The sequence below is a fragment of the Notolepis coatsorum genome (genome assembly GCF_963971535.1).
Source record: "Notolepis coatsorum genome assembly, chromosome: 5".
Taxonomy (NCBI): Eukaryota; Metazoa; Chordata; class Actinopteri; order Aulopiformes; family Paralepididae; genus Notolepis; species Notolepis coatsorum.
The window spans coordinates 151813383-151826651 of NC_140169.1; the positions used below are offsets into that span (position 1 = coordinate 151813383).

A 13269-nucleotide genomic window follows, 5' to 3' on the forward strand; every position below is an offset into this window, starting at 1 on the left:
ATTTAAATCGTCACAGCAGTATAGTTTGTTTATACTTCAGTATGACAAGTATGATATTTAAACATGGTCCCCAAAATGAATGGAAGCGAATGAGGAGCCTGACACATGGGAGGAATGGGGGTGTTACAGCGTTGGGGATGTTTAAAAAATATAATTTAATATATAATATAATATAATAATTTGTGCTTCACCTAAAAATTTGGTCAGCAGCCTCCACTGGTGTGTGTATATGTGTGTGTGTGTATCTCTAGCGTCACAAGGAAAGCTATTTTTCACATTGAGGAATTGAGCCAACGTGCAACAGTCGTCTGGTAATCCGGAGGTTCCCGGTTCGATTCCCGCTCCTCCCGGGCAGTGTGTCGAAGTGTCCTTGAGCAAGACACTTAACCCCTAACTTAACAGGTTGGCACCTTGCATGGTTGCCTCCGCCGTCGGTGTGTGACGTTTACCAACGTCTGATTGTCAATATCGGCCAATATCAAGTTATTGTAAATGGGCAATATTGGCCCAATAGTGGTTACGTCATTGCTGTTTCCCGTGCGGTCCACCCCTCTTGAAATCGCAATGTATTTCCAATGGACCCATTTCTAAATCGTCACGTTTAAAACAAATAAAGCATGAACATTGGCACGGTGTACCTTTCTGTGTGTATTCATCCACAATCTATAGCTCAACATGAAAGAAAATTCATCGTATAGGTAGCAAAATAACAACGTTTATGTTTTCGTTCACTGAGGAACTACACAATGGCCGTGACGTGTATTAGGCGACAAATTAAAAACCTTAGAACTAACTTTATTTCAACCAAAAATGCTTAAACAATAATATTAGTGATAGAAGGGAAGTCATTTTGTGCAAAATGGAAAGCTTTCCAGTGTTCATGAGGCAGAATTGTTACAATAGCCAATAATATATTTTCCCAATGATAAATCCCTATACGGGTGGACCGTGCGGGAAGCGTCAATATTTTAGGCAACCAACTTGTGTTCAGCGTTTCTCTGATTGGCCACGACGCCCATGTGACCGCGGCAGCGCGAGAGAGTGGCAGTGCGGAAATAGGCTGCATTTTATTGCCATTCTCTGCGACAAACTCTAACCTTAACCAACTCCGAAACAGCGCCTAAACTTAACCCTTCTAACCTTAACCAACTCCGAAACAATGCCTAACCTTAACCCTAACCTTAACCAACTCCGAAACAATGCCTAAACTTAACCATAACCTTAACCAACTCCGAAAGAATATTGCCATGCTCTAAGACAAACTCTAACCTTAACCAACTCCGAAACAGCGCCTAAACTTAACCCTTCTAACCTTAACCAACTTAACCAACTGCCGCTCCGCTCTGCCGCTGCCGCGGGGGCGTGGCTAGACGCAAGTTGGTTACCTTAAATAATTAAGCGTGCGGGAAACTAAAGTGACGTCAGACTACATCTCCCTATACTCCCAACTAGGGATGTTCGATAATGGCTTTTTTACCGATATCCGATATACCGATATTGTCCAACAATTAATTTCCGATACCGATATCAACCGATACAGATATATGCAGGGTTTCCCCCCCAAAAAACGGAATCATTTCAGGTAATTAACATTACATATTTCTTGTCGTGGAATTAACACAACATTATGCATACTTTTGACAATAAATTAAATAAGAATTTGTTCTTACTTGCTTGCCTGGGTAAATAAAGGTTAAATAAATGTAAACAATTTTTTTTATTTAAAACCGATACCGATCATTTCCGATATTACATTTTAATGCCCATATCGGCCGATAATATCGGACAGCCCTACTCCAAACGTATCGGCAAACCCGATGTACTGTGTTTCGGTCGACCCCTAGATTCTAACTGGACTGGATGCTGTTATTGATGCTGACTCACGACTCTAATGGGATCTTTGCGTTTCCCTTCTCTTCACAGCTGCTGGGAACATATGTCATGACAGGAGCTCAGAGAGGCGTCTGCCTAATAGTGAACAACCATGACTTCAGAGGCTCTGCGACCAAACAAATGAAAGACAGGGAAGGAACACACGTTGATGAGGGTGAGGTTCCTTTGATTTGCATTTCAGCCCTGTGTGTGTGTGTGTGTGTGTGTGTGTGTGTGTGTGTGTGTGTGTGTGTGTGTGTGTGTGTGTGTGTGTGTGTGTGTGTGTGTGTGTGTGTGTGTGTGTGTGTGTGTGTTGCACATATTTGTGTGAATATCTGACTGAATTTACAATGTCTCTTGCTTTGTAATGTATTCATTTGTGTGGACATACTGCTATTTGCCTTTGTAGGGCAGAATAAATCACTTGGGTCTCTCTTGAATGGGGATGAGGGACTATATACCTACTTGTACACCTGCACATAACCCACATAACTCTGTATGATAGCATGTACATTAATGTTGTATGTACGGTATATATAAATATTTATATCTAATGGTTGTGACATCGTCACCTCAAACTTCGATGCCCAGAGGGAGTTTTCGAACCCGTGGTATCCCACACCGCGGGCAACAGCACAGACCGCTATACCAAGAAGTGAATTCACTGCTTTGTAACGTGTCTATGTGTCTTTTGAGGGTGAGAGTGAGTTTAACCCACAGCACCGCTACTCGCCCCAGTCACTTCACAACATCGGAAGTCCATCCGTTACTTAAGCATTACATCACGCGCAGGAGTGTGTTATAGGAATTAGATCACGCCTAGGGGTGGTTGTTAGGCCCGACGCGCAGCGGAGGGTCGTTAGACCCCCCTAGGCGTGATCTAATTCGTATAACACACAACTTCAAGTGATGTAATGCGTTTATACAATGGCCGAATTCACCCAACCTTATTGCTATACAATAAACACACAGTAATTGAAGCATAATGGAGATTTATTCACAAAACCATCCACAGAGAAAGTAGATCCAATAGTAGATCCACTAGTAGACACCAGAGGGAGCTCCACAAACCATGTTAAACCCAGATTCGGCTCAAACAAGGGACTAAACGCCCTACCCACAGCTGTAAAGGAATGTGAATCACTACCCACTTTCAAAAACAAAAGAGAGCACCTACGGGAGACTGCAATTCGAAACTGGCCCCTGTAAATGTCCTAACCAATAATACACAAGACCCTTTTCTTGGGACCAAGTAAGGTTTCGTCGATAATCCAATGTACAGTTACCACCCACCCCCACCCCGCCTACCCCCCCCCCCCCCCCCAACCACCTCCAATGTACAGTTTCCCCACCCCAATTCTTCGTCAAATGTATATACTCTCTTTTTTAGACTCTTTTTGTATCACAAACAGTACTGTATTTGTAAATCTGGTATGTCATAAATGTATAGATGTAGCAGTACTGTCTATCTGTATGTCATGTATGTCATATGTTATGATGAATTGAAAATGGGGGACCCTGATGTAAACAAGACGAGAGTCTTTCTCTGGTCTGCATCCCCTTAACAATTGTGTGTATTGAGCCGTACTGTATTGTACCCATTCTGCAATCTGTTAATACAATTATTATTTTTCCCCCTCCATTTTCCTCCATTTTTCTCCCATCCCAATGCTTGCCGTTATGCCAATTCCCAATCCCCTTCCTGGTCGCTGCGCACCTACCCCCTACAGTCAGTCTGGGAGAGTGGAGGCTATCACATGCTTCCTCCGACACATGTGTAGCCAATCAACCGCTTCTTTTCACCTGGCAGCGCGGACTCTAACTGAGAGGGTGTAACGTGTGGAAGGATCACACTACCCCCCTTAGATCCTTTCCTCGCTGAGCAGGCGCCCCCCCCCCTGACCGAACTGTAGGAGTCGCTGTTTACAACGACCAGGACCCACCCACCAGCTTTCCCACCCCTAACACTGCCAATTGTGTTAGTATGAACGACCAGCCAAGCTGGTAGCAACGCCTAGAGCTGGGCTCGAACCCAGCGTCTCCTGTGTTGGTGGCGAGCGCCTTGCCCACTACACCACCTAGCCACCCTGTTAATACAATTATCAATCAATCAAATCTGACACAAAAAAAAAAACAGAAATTTTTTCTTTTTTTTTATGTCCGCGATTTTTCTTTTGTTTCAAAATGGGTCATGACAAATTAATTACATAATCCATGTGTATGTAACGAACTAACATATTCCAGTTGACTATCTTTTTTGGAGGATTCGTTCAAAAGCTATTCATACTTTCATTTTTCTATCTATGGCGGATTGATTCAGACAGAAAAGAAAAAGTTATTCGGTTGTGGGAGGGATCTGGGGTCACGTGGGGTCACGTGGAGTGTGTTATACGAAATAACAACCGGTAACTTGACTGTTTTAGCCAATCAGAATCAAGAAATTTGCATGCCATTGTATAAATATATATATTTATTCTTACCGTATATATATATCTGTCCACATCTGTCTGTACATACCTGCATATAATCCTTTTTACATATCTGTAGATACTATATATCTGTACATATCCCTTACCTACTCTTACTAGTTACGCTGCTGGCGAGTATGACTTACTACCATAGTGTCTGTGTACCTGTATCACTGTACATCTTAATTAAACTACAACTCTGTACATACATCTGATTAGCACTATTACTCAGTAGTACTAATTTATATATTTTATACCCAGTTCAATCACATGTACATTGTATATTACTATTGCACTTTACTGTTACATTTTCACTCTGGTTGGATGCCAAACTTATTTTAGTTGTACTGTACTTGTGCTGTATGATGACAATACATTTTAATCAAGTGTAATCTAATCTAATGCCTTGACTGCATGAGAAGATGATCTCCTGTCAATGATCACAGTAATGCTAATTATCAATTGCAATTATCAATAGTAGTGCCAATAGCAGTATTCACAATATTATTTAGTTGTTTTTCCAAAAAAATACCAGATTTTCAATCAACAATCAATCAACATAGGTGCTGCTACTGTTATATTCCATTGACTTATAATTAATGTTATTTATCCTGTCTTCCTTCAGGACTCTGCGTTGTGTTGTTGGGTGTTGAAGTAAAGTCACTTGAATTAAACCTCCCCTTGATATAATAATATGCTGTATAATACATTTGAATCTAATCCAATCTAACATCCAAGTGAAACACCCAAGACGGTGTCTTTCAGAAAGCCTGGAGATAGTGTTTAAGTGGCTGGGCTTCGCCGTGCAGATCGAGAGGGACTGCACCAGGGAGAGAATGCTGTCCGTGGTGGACCAGCTCAGCCGGAGGGACGACCGTCCGGTGGACTGCGTGGCGTGCTGCGTCCTCAGCCACGGCCTGGAGGGCGGCGTGTACGGCGTGGACGGTCAGCCGGTGCAGCTCACGGAGCTCCGTGGTGGGCTCCAGTGTGCCTCGCTGACGCAGAAACCCAAGCTCTTCTTCATCCAGGCGTGCCAGGGCACCTGGGAACAGCAGGCCGTTCGGGTCGAGGTCGACTCGCTCTGCACCGACGCCAGCGTTCCTGGAGGCTCCGTTCCTTCCGACGCGGACGTTCTGATGGGAATGGCCACGGTTCCTCTCTACGCCTCCTACAGGGACACGAAGCTGGGCAGCTGGTTCATCCAGTCACTGTGTCAGAACCTCGTCAAGATGGTGCCCCGGTGAGCGATGTTAAATGTGCTTTTTGAGGTGGACGTGCGACGATGATTTAGGTAAAAGGTCAGACGATCAGATGGTAGATCTGCCATTTTCTGTTCGACAGCTTGCCCCCGAAGTGTATGACAAGTCACACATGTGTGAAGGGTGTTCTCGATGTACATCTTGACTCCCAACTATCCAGAATCCTTGCCTTGCGAACAGCGCCTTCCGTGAAGACACGCCCCCGATGTCTGACCTTTTCATGGAAGTGCCTCACAAGTAGGGTTGCGATGTGACTGCGGCCTGGAATAAGCTTTCTCAGAGGACTCTCCCTCTTTTCTGGCAGCCAAACCTCTTCACCGTGGGTCTCTTTCTGCACACACCCGATTAGAGCTGCCGCGGTATTGATGTTTTCCTTACCGCACAAATTTGCAAAATATTTCCTACCGCCGCGGTTATTAACACACACAAAAAAAAAAAAAAAAGTTTGAATGCATTTTTTTTTGTAGTCTACTCTTTATAGCATATAGCCTGCCTCTAGTCTAAATGTCTATCTTTAGAGGATGACTTTGCAGCATGAATATTGTTTGGGATTCGGCATGCACGCATTCGTTATTAAAAGTGAAACACGGATTCGAAGTCTCCCCTCTGTGTCGCGGGCAGGTGTGGTAGCGGCGCGCCCGCCGGTTACCCCCCCGACCCTTTCTTCTTATTATTATTATTATTATAACGTTACTACTTATGATTACAAAGGCATTAGTTTTGTGGCATTGACGTTATATATAGTTACACGTTCGTATTTACCGGACCATAGCAAGGCAAGCGTTACTCAATTCATATCTCAGTTCCTTTCTTTGCTCAGAGCGTGCCGAGTTGTACCCATTCTGCGGTCTGTTAATAAAGTTTTCAATCAGACAAGTGTATAGAACGAAGGGCTTTTATTATAACATTTCGTTGCAGTAAAATCATTATGCCTCGTTCCCTGAGGAGCGACGGTAATCGACTCCGGTCTCCGGTGGGAGCTAACGTACTATCTAGCTAACGTACTACTAGCCATGTTGTGACTGTGAGCTCTGATCAATGGCTGAGATTCAGGAAGTAAAAGCACTGCAAGATGCTCCAAAGTGTGACGCGTCTCTCTTCTGACCAATCAGTGGTCTGCAATGTTTCACGTGACTTTTCTGGTACCCAATAGGGTTGCTTGGAACCTCGATAGAGGAGTAGGGTATATCTGCAGAGCCGCAAGCCCAACGAGAGGAGGGTACTTTATTTATTATTATAAAAAAACAGCGGTGACGCGGTATTCAGCCTACACTTGCGGTGGACGTGATGTAACAGCGATACCGCGGTAATGCGGTAATCGCGGCAGCTCTACACCCGATGATGAAAGTCTTTATTCCTGAAAGTTATTTTGCTGTGTGGGGTTGTGTACATACATGCCAACCACAACAGGTCTTTATTTACAGTTTTCTGGGACTGGATGATATGCTGCAGAAATGCTATGGCTTATCTGAAGTATCAGATCAATATGGTCCATACGCAGCATGGACACAATACCAGGGCCAGTGTTCGCTCCTGTAAGGTGCCGCGGGTTAAGTCTATGGCTCAGAGCTAATTTTACTACACAGGGATCTCAATGTGGAACAGCCTTCCACTTAGTATTAAACTGTCAGGATCTAGAGGAATGTTTAAAGGTCAGGTTTGCTCATATCTTTGGGGTAAAGTGGCCAGATAGCTGTCGGGTCGTGCTTGGATTATTGTTGGATGATCGTATAGAAATGCGCTATTTTATGGTATTTGGTCAGGATGTTATTGTCTTGTATTTAGATATGTAGAATATGGATTTCTTGTATTGGACTTTTGCTTCACGTGTTGATTTGAAGATGAGTGCAATACTCAGAACATCCACAAGAGGGAGAAACACAATGACCAAACCAAGTTTGTATAGAACATGACAAACATGAAATGCATGTACATGGGTTGACTGAACCGTGAACCCACCCCACGGTTGGTTACTCTGTATCTTCTCACTGACTCTTTGTCTCATCCAGTGGCTGCGACCTGGTGTCCATCCTGACCAAGGTGAACGATGATGTCAGCAAGAAGACGGATTCCAAAGGGATAAGGAAGCAGATGCCTCAACCAGCATTTACTCTCACAAAGAGAGTGGTCTTTCCCATTCCCGAAGATCCTCCTCCCAGCCTCTAAAGAGAGCGGTCTTTCCCAAAGACCCTCCTCCCAGCCTCCTTTAAAGTGAATGAATGAATGAATATTTTAACAGATTGCAGAATGGGTACAATACAGTACGGCTCAATACACACAATTGTTAAGGGGATGCAGACCAGAGAAAGACTTTCGTCTTGTTTACATCAGGGTCGCCCATTTTCAATTCATAATGATGAATTAGTAAAGTCTTTCCTGTCCCCAAAGACCCTCCTCCCAGCCTCATTTAAAGAGAATAGTCTTTCCTGTCCCCAAAGACCCTCCTCCCAGCCTCATTTAAAGAGAATAGTCTTTCCTGTCCCCAAAGATTGAGGGGCAACAGTGGTTCAGGAGATCGTCTGGTAATTGGGAGGTTCCTGGTTCGATTCCTGCTCCTCCCGGCAGTGTGTCCATGTGTCCTTGAGCAAGACACTTAACCCCTAATTGCTCCCGATGAGCAGGTTGGCACCTTGCATGGCCGCCTCCGCTGTCGGTGTGTGAATGTGTGAGTGAATGGGTAAAAGTACTATATAAATGCAGTTCATGAGATTTAAATGCACCTTACCTACATCAGTTCAATATGCAGAATTGTTTGGATGTTGACTTCTATCATGCCTTACGTAGTCGGGCGTACTGTGAGCGGATCGGACTCTGCGCGGCATGTCCGCAGTCGTTTGAGGTTTCATAGTCGAGCGTACCATCGCGTACCAATTTCCTACATTTCTCGTGCCAGTTTACTACATTTCCCACAATCCTTGTGCGCTATTTACACACTCTGTCACGGCCTTGTCCACCGATTTCAAAATAAAGAGTCTAGGTTATCTCCGTTTCCAAGATTTCGACACTTAATTTAGAAAAGCCATTCAAAAGGTGGCTAAGTGGCGCAGTGGGCAAGGCGCTTGCCACTAACGCAGGAGATGCTGGGTTCGAGCCCAGCTCTCAGTGTTGCTACCGGCTTGGCTGGTCGTTCATACTAACACAATTGGCAGTGTTAGGGGTGGGAAAGCCGGTGGGTGGGGATTGGACGTAGTGGACAGCGACTCCTACAGGTCGGTTGGTGCGCCTGTACAGCAGAATCAGGAAGTATCTGGGGCAGCGTGAGCCTCCCACGCGTTACGCCTCGCCACTGCGAGATCGCGCTGTTCAGGTGAAAAGATGCGACAGCTGCCTCATCGTGTACCGGAGGGGACGCGTGATGCAAGGCTTGGTCCTCACTGCAGCCGACCAGTGGGAGGCATAGTCTAGCAACGTTCGAGACAGGGGAGGGGAGAATTGAAGGCAGAATTGACGAGACGAAATTGGGATGAGAGAAAAATTTAAAAATAAGGAGAAAAAGTGGATAAAAAAAAGAAAAGCCATTCAAACTTCTCAAGTTTCTTCAGATGATGAAATAACAATAACGATTAGCGATAGTAAAACTAAATTTAGCGTCATCTACCTGCCAACGTTTTACCAGACCAATCCTACCCATTTAACCATGATCCTGCCCTACTCTCTCTTGGCACGGAGTGAGTGTTCAGAGTAAAATGCAGGTCGGTGTCACGTTTAATTCAGGTCGATGTCAACCAACACGCCGAGCAGCCTTTTGTGTGACACCAAGTGAGCAACGCGGACTTCCGTGCGGTTAGAAAATTGGAGCTTGATTAAGCATGATTCACTTACCGCCACCTCCAGGATTTTGGGAGAAGCTACAGGGGCTAGTATTCAAATGTATATGGCGTGAACAACATCCACGAATCAGCAATTCCACACTCCAAAACAGTGGGAGAGCAGGAGGGCTATCGGTTGCATTATTTCTCACTAATATAACGGAGATAAACATACCTTGTTTGCCACACATTTTATTATTAAACGATGATTCATCTCTAAAAATCACAACTGCAAGCAGGCAGGCTACACAGTATGACTATACTGACGGACAATCTATATACTGAAAAGACACTTTTTATGCCACTGTGGGAATTAATATGAAATGCTGATGTGAATGTCTTTTTCCTCTGAACTTGTTTAAAAAAAAAAGAGGAAGAGGAAGAGGAAACACATTGGCTGTGGTTGCTCTGTAGTTGTGACAGTAAATCCAGAGAGCACATAATGTTCACCAAACTGACGATTCTTCACTTTCTCCTGTTTGACCGACACTGAGATACACGCGCCTGCTGTAAAAGACTCCAGATAAAACCCACAGCTCGTACTGAAGGAGTAGGACTAGCTTTAGACAAACACAGGAAGGAATAGTGATCAAACAGTGACTTCAACCAGCTGCTGACTGAATCTAAGTACGTTTATAACAATTGTCATTCAAAGTGAAAGTAAACTTCAGGGAGCATTCCAGAGGAAGGAGTGTTACTGGTCTCATTGTGAAGAGGATCTGTCTTGTATCGTGTGCCATGAGATCTATACAGATCCTGTCGTCTTGTCGTGTGGCCACAGCTTCTGTAAAGCCTGTCTGCAACAATACTGGAGAGACAGAAAAGACAAGGACTGTCCATGTTGTAGGAAAGTCTCTTCAAGTTCAGATCCTCCTCGTAACTTTACTTTGAAGAACCTGTGTGAGGCCTTCAGGGAGAGAAGCGAGGGAGCTCCAGCAGGTCCAGAGGTGCTCTGCAGTCTGCACGGTGAGGAATTCAAGCTCTTCTGTCTGGATGACCTCCAGCTCATCTGTGTGGTGTGTCAGTCCTCCAGAGAACACAAGAGCCACAACTTCTGCCCCATAGATGAAGCTTCGGAGGACCACAAGAAGAAGCTCCAGGCTCCACTGAAGACCTTGCGTGACAAACTAAAGGTCTTTAATAAAATCAAACACACATGCGACCGCACAGCAGAACACTTGAAGGTCCAGACCCTGCACACAGAGAAGCAGATTAAGGAGGAGTTTAAGAAGCTTCACCAGTTTCTCCATGAGGAAGAGGAGGCCAGGGTAGCTGCACTGGAGGAGGAAGAGGAGCAGAAGAGTCAGCCGATGAAGGAGAAGATTGAGGGGCTGGAGAGAGAGATGTCAACCCTTTCAGACACGATCGGAGTCGTAGAGCGGGAGCTGAGAGCTGAAGACGTCTCCTTCCTGCAGAACTACAAGACCACACTGAACAGAGCTCAGTGCAACCTGCCTCGTCGGCCTCGTCCACAGCTGGTCTCAGGAGCGCTGATAGACGAGGCCAAACACCTGGGCAACCTGACCTTCAGAGTCTGGGAGAAGATGAAGGAGAGGGTCAAGGTCACTCTGGACCCAAACACTGCACCACCCCGGCTCTCTATATCTGATGATCTGACCAGTGTGAGACTCACAGTCACACGGCAGCAGCTCCCTGACACCCCAGAGAGGAGCATGATGTATCCCATTGTTCTGGGTTCTGAGAGCTTCAGCTCAGGAAAACACAGCTGGGAGGTGGAGGTGGGAGACCATCCTGACTGGGCTATAGGTGTAGCTAAAGAGTCATTTGACAACAAGAGCGAGTGGCTACAGTCATCACCACAACATGGTATCTGGGCTCTATATTATATGAGTGGTAAGTACACTGATGGTCTGGCTGAGACCCTCACAGTGAAGAGGAGCCTCCAGAGGATCAGAGTACAGCTGGACTATGACGGGGGGAAGCTGTCCTTCTACGACCCTGAAGACATGACTCACATCTACACTCATGAACACACCTTCACTGAGAAACTACCCATTCTTCAATATAGGACGGGCTGGTGATGCTAAACACCCTGATATAAACATCTGCCAATCAGAGGTGTCTCTCTCTGTGATATAGTCATGGCAGTGTGTTTGTGTGTGTTTGTATAAAAAAAAATATTTCCAGAATGTATTGATTTCATTAAATTCTTTTTTAATGATTCTTTTTTTTTATGCAGTGAGGCCACTGAACTTACAGTAGAAGCAGGCCAGGCCAGTGTTTCTAGTTGCAGTAATAGTCAGATAACCTAGGTGGGGAACAACCAGGAGATCACTGTGACAGAGGGTAGGTAACGCAGTCTAAACTCACACAAGTTGGAGTCTCTCTCTCTAAAAATGTGTACTATAACTATGGTACTACCGTACTGTATGTAGGCCAATGGACAATGCAGGGAATTATTATTATTTCTTTTTTAAACTTCTCGTTGCCCGATTCCCACACGCGACATCCTCAGCTGTGATTGCGTGCATCCAATTACAGACCGTTCGGCCCATAGTGTGCTACGCCTGATAATCATGGGGATTGGATGTTGGGGTCACAGGAATTACATGTCACATGTGTGTTTTTATTATTATTACTGGTAGATCTGATGTACTTGAATTTGTATCATGTGCTTACTTTTTTGCACTTACTTTTTATCTATATCTATCTATCTAATCTACATCAAGATGATGTTTTCTCAGGTACCTCAGGGACAAGTGATGCCAATCCATTTCTAATTTTTTTTAATTTCTTTATTGCAGGAAAAGTAGTACATACATTTACAATCGTCAATATTATAAATTTTCCATCTTTTCTTCTTTTCTTCCCCTTTCATTTCCCCTTCCCCTCCCTCATACCCACCCCATCCCCCCCACACCGAGGTTTTTGAAGACACATCTGCAAAACATCCAAACATACAGCATAGATGCTACTGGGAAAGAAAAAGAAAAAAAAGAAAAACAAAAAACAATAATAGTATCAATCAGACCTATCTGTATCATGCACAAATATTTAGATACAAAGAAGTAAAGAAAGAACTAACAACACAGAAAGAAAACTTCTCCAGCACGGCTGTGGCTGTGGAAGAACGTCATCAATGAGGTTATTTCACTCCTTTCCCCAACCCTGCCCATAATATTGTGGTAATTCTTGAGTAGTCTGACCTTCCGCAGCTGCGTCTCATTTCAAATTGTTTGGGCACTTTGCGGACACTTGTTTTTGTGTATTTTTATAGAAATACAGGGTGATGTGTGCATTTTAAATGAGACGGGGGGGGGGATATGAATTGTAAAACCTGCATTGATCTGTCTGTGAATACAACATTATTGTAATGATTTTAACAATGTTTTGTCTTTCATTCCAATGAAGCACATACAGACTTGAGTATCTTTGACATGACAAATAGTTAGGGATGTCCGATATTATCGGCCGATATTGGCATTAAAATGTGATATCGGAAATTATCGGTATTCAAATTATTATAGTTTTTTTTAAATATATTTATTTACCCAAGCAAGTAAGAACACATTCAGATTTTTTTTTTGTCAAAAGTATGCATAATGTTGTGTTAATTCCACGACAAGAGATATGTAATGTTAATTACCTGAAATTATTCCGTTTTTGGGGGGGGGGGGGGGACCCTGCATATTTGATTTGATTAGGGATCCCCATTAGCTGGTGCGATAGCAACCAGCTAGTCTTCCTGGGGTCCACACACAAAAAAACATACAAAAACAATCACTATTGCAAAAACAAAATTATTAAAAGTCAGTACACACAATGCATAATGAAACTACTGTAACAATTAAGATAGCTAAAATTACATTAGTGTAAAACAAAAACAAAAAATTACTTTAC

General features: G+C 43.9%; 1 protein-coding gene and 1 pseudogene across 2 annotated transcripts in view; both read left to right on the plus strand.

Annotated features, from left to right (window-relative positions):
- casp10 (caspase 10, apoptosis-related cysteine peptidase) overlaps positions 1-7765 on the plus strand; it is a gene marked incomplete at both ends in the record, with an annotated part of 67957 nt that extends 60192 nt beyond the window's left edge. Inside the window, 2 exons of the mRNA XM_084314335.1 lie at positions 5106-5580; positions 7609-7765. Of these exons, the coding sequence (XP_084170461.1) occupies positions 5106-5580; positions 7609-7765 (632 nt within the window). The remainder of the gene's footprint in view (positions 1-5105; positions 5581-7608) is intronic.
- A 1520-nt stretch (positions 7766-9285) lies between these two features.
- LOC311228429 (zinc-binding protein A33-like) lies at positions 9286-11508 on the plus strand (annotated as a pseudogene). Its single transcript has 2 exons — positions 9286-9291; positions 10080-11508. The product of its transcript is annotated as a zinc-binding protein A33-like (transcript).
- The last annotated feature ends 1761 nt before the right edge of the window (positions 11509-13269 follow it).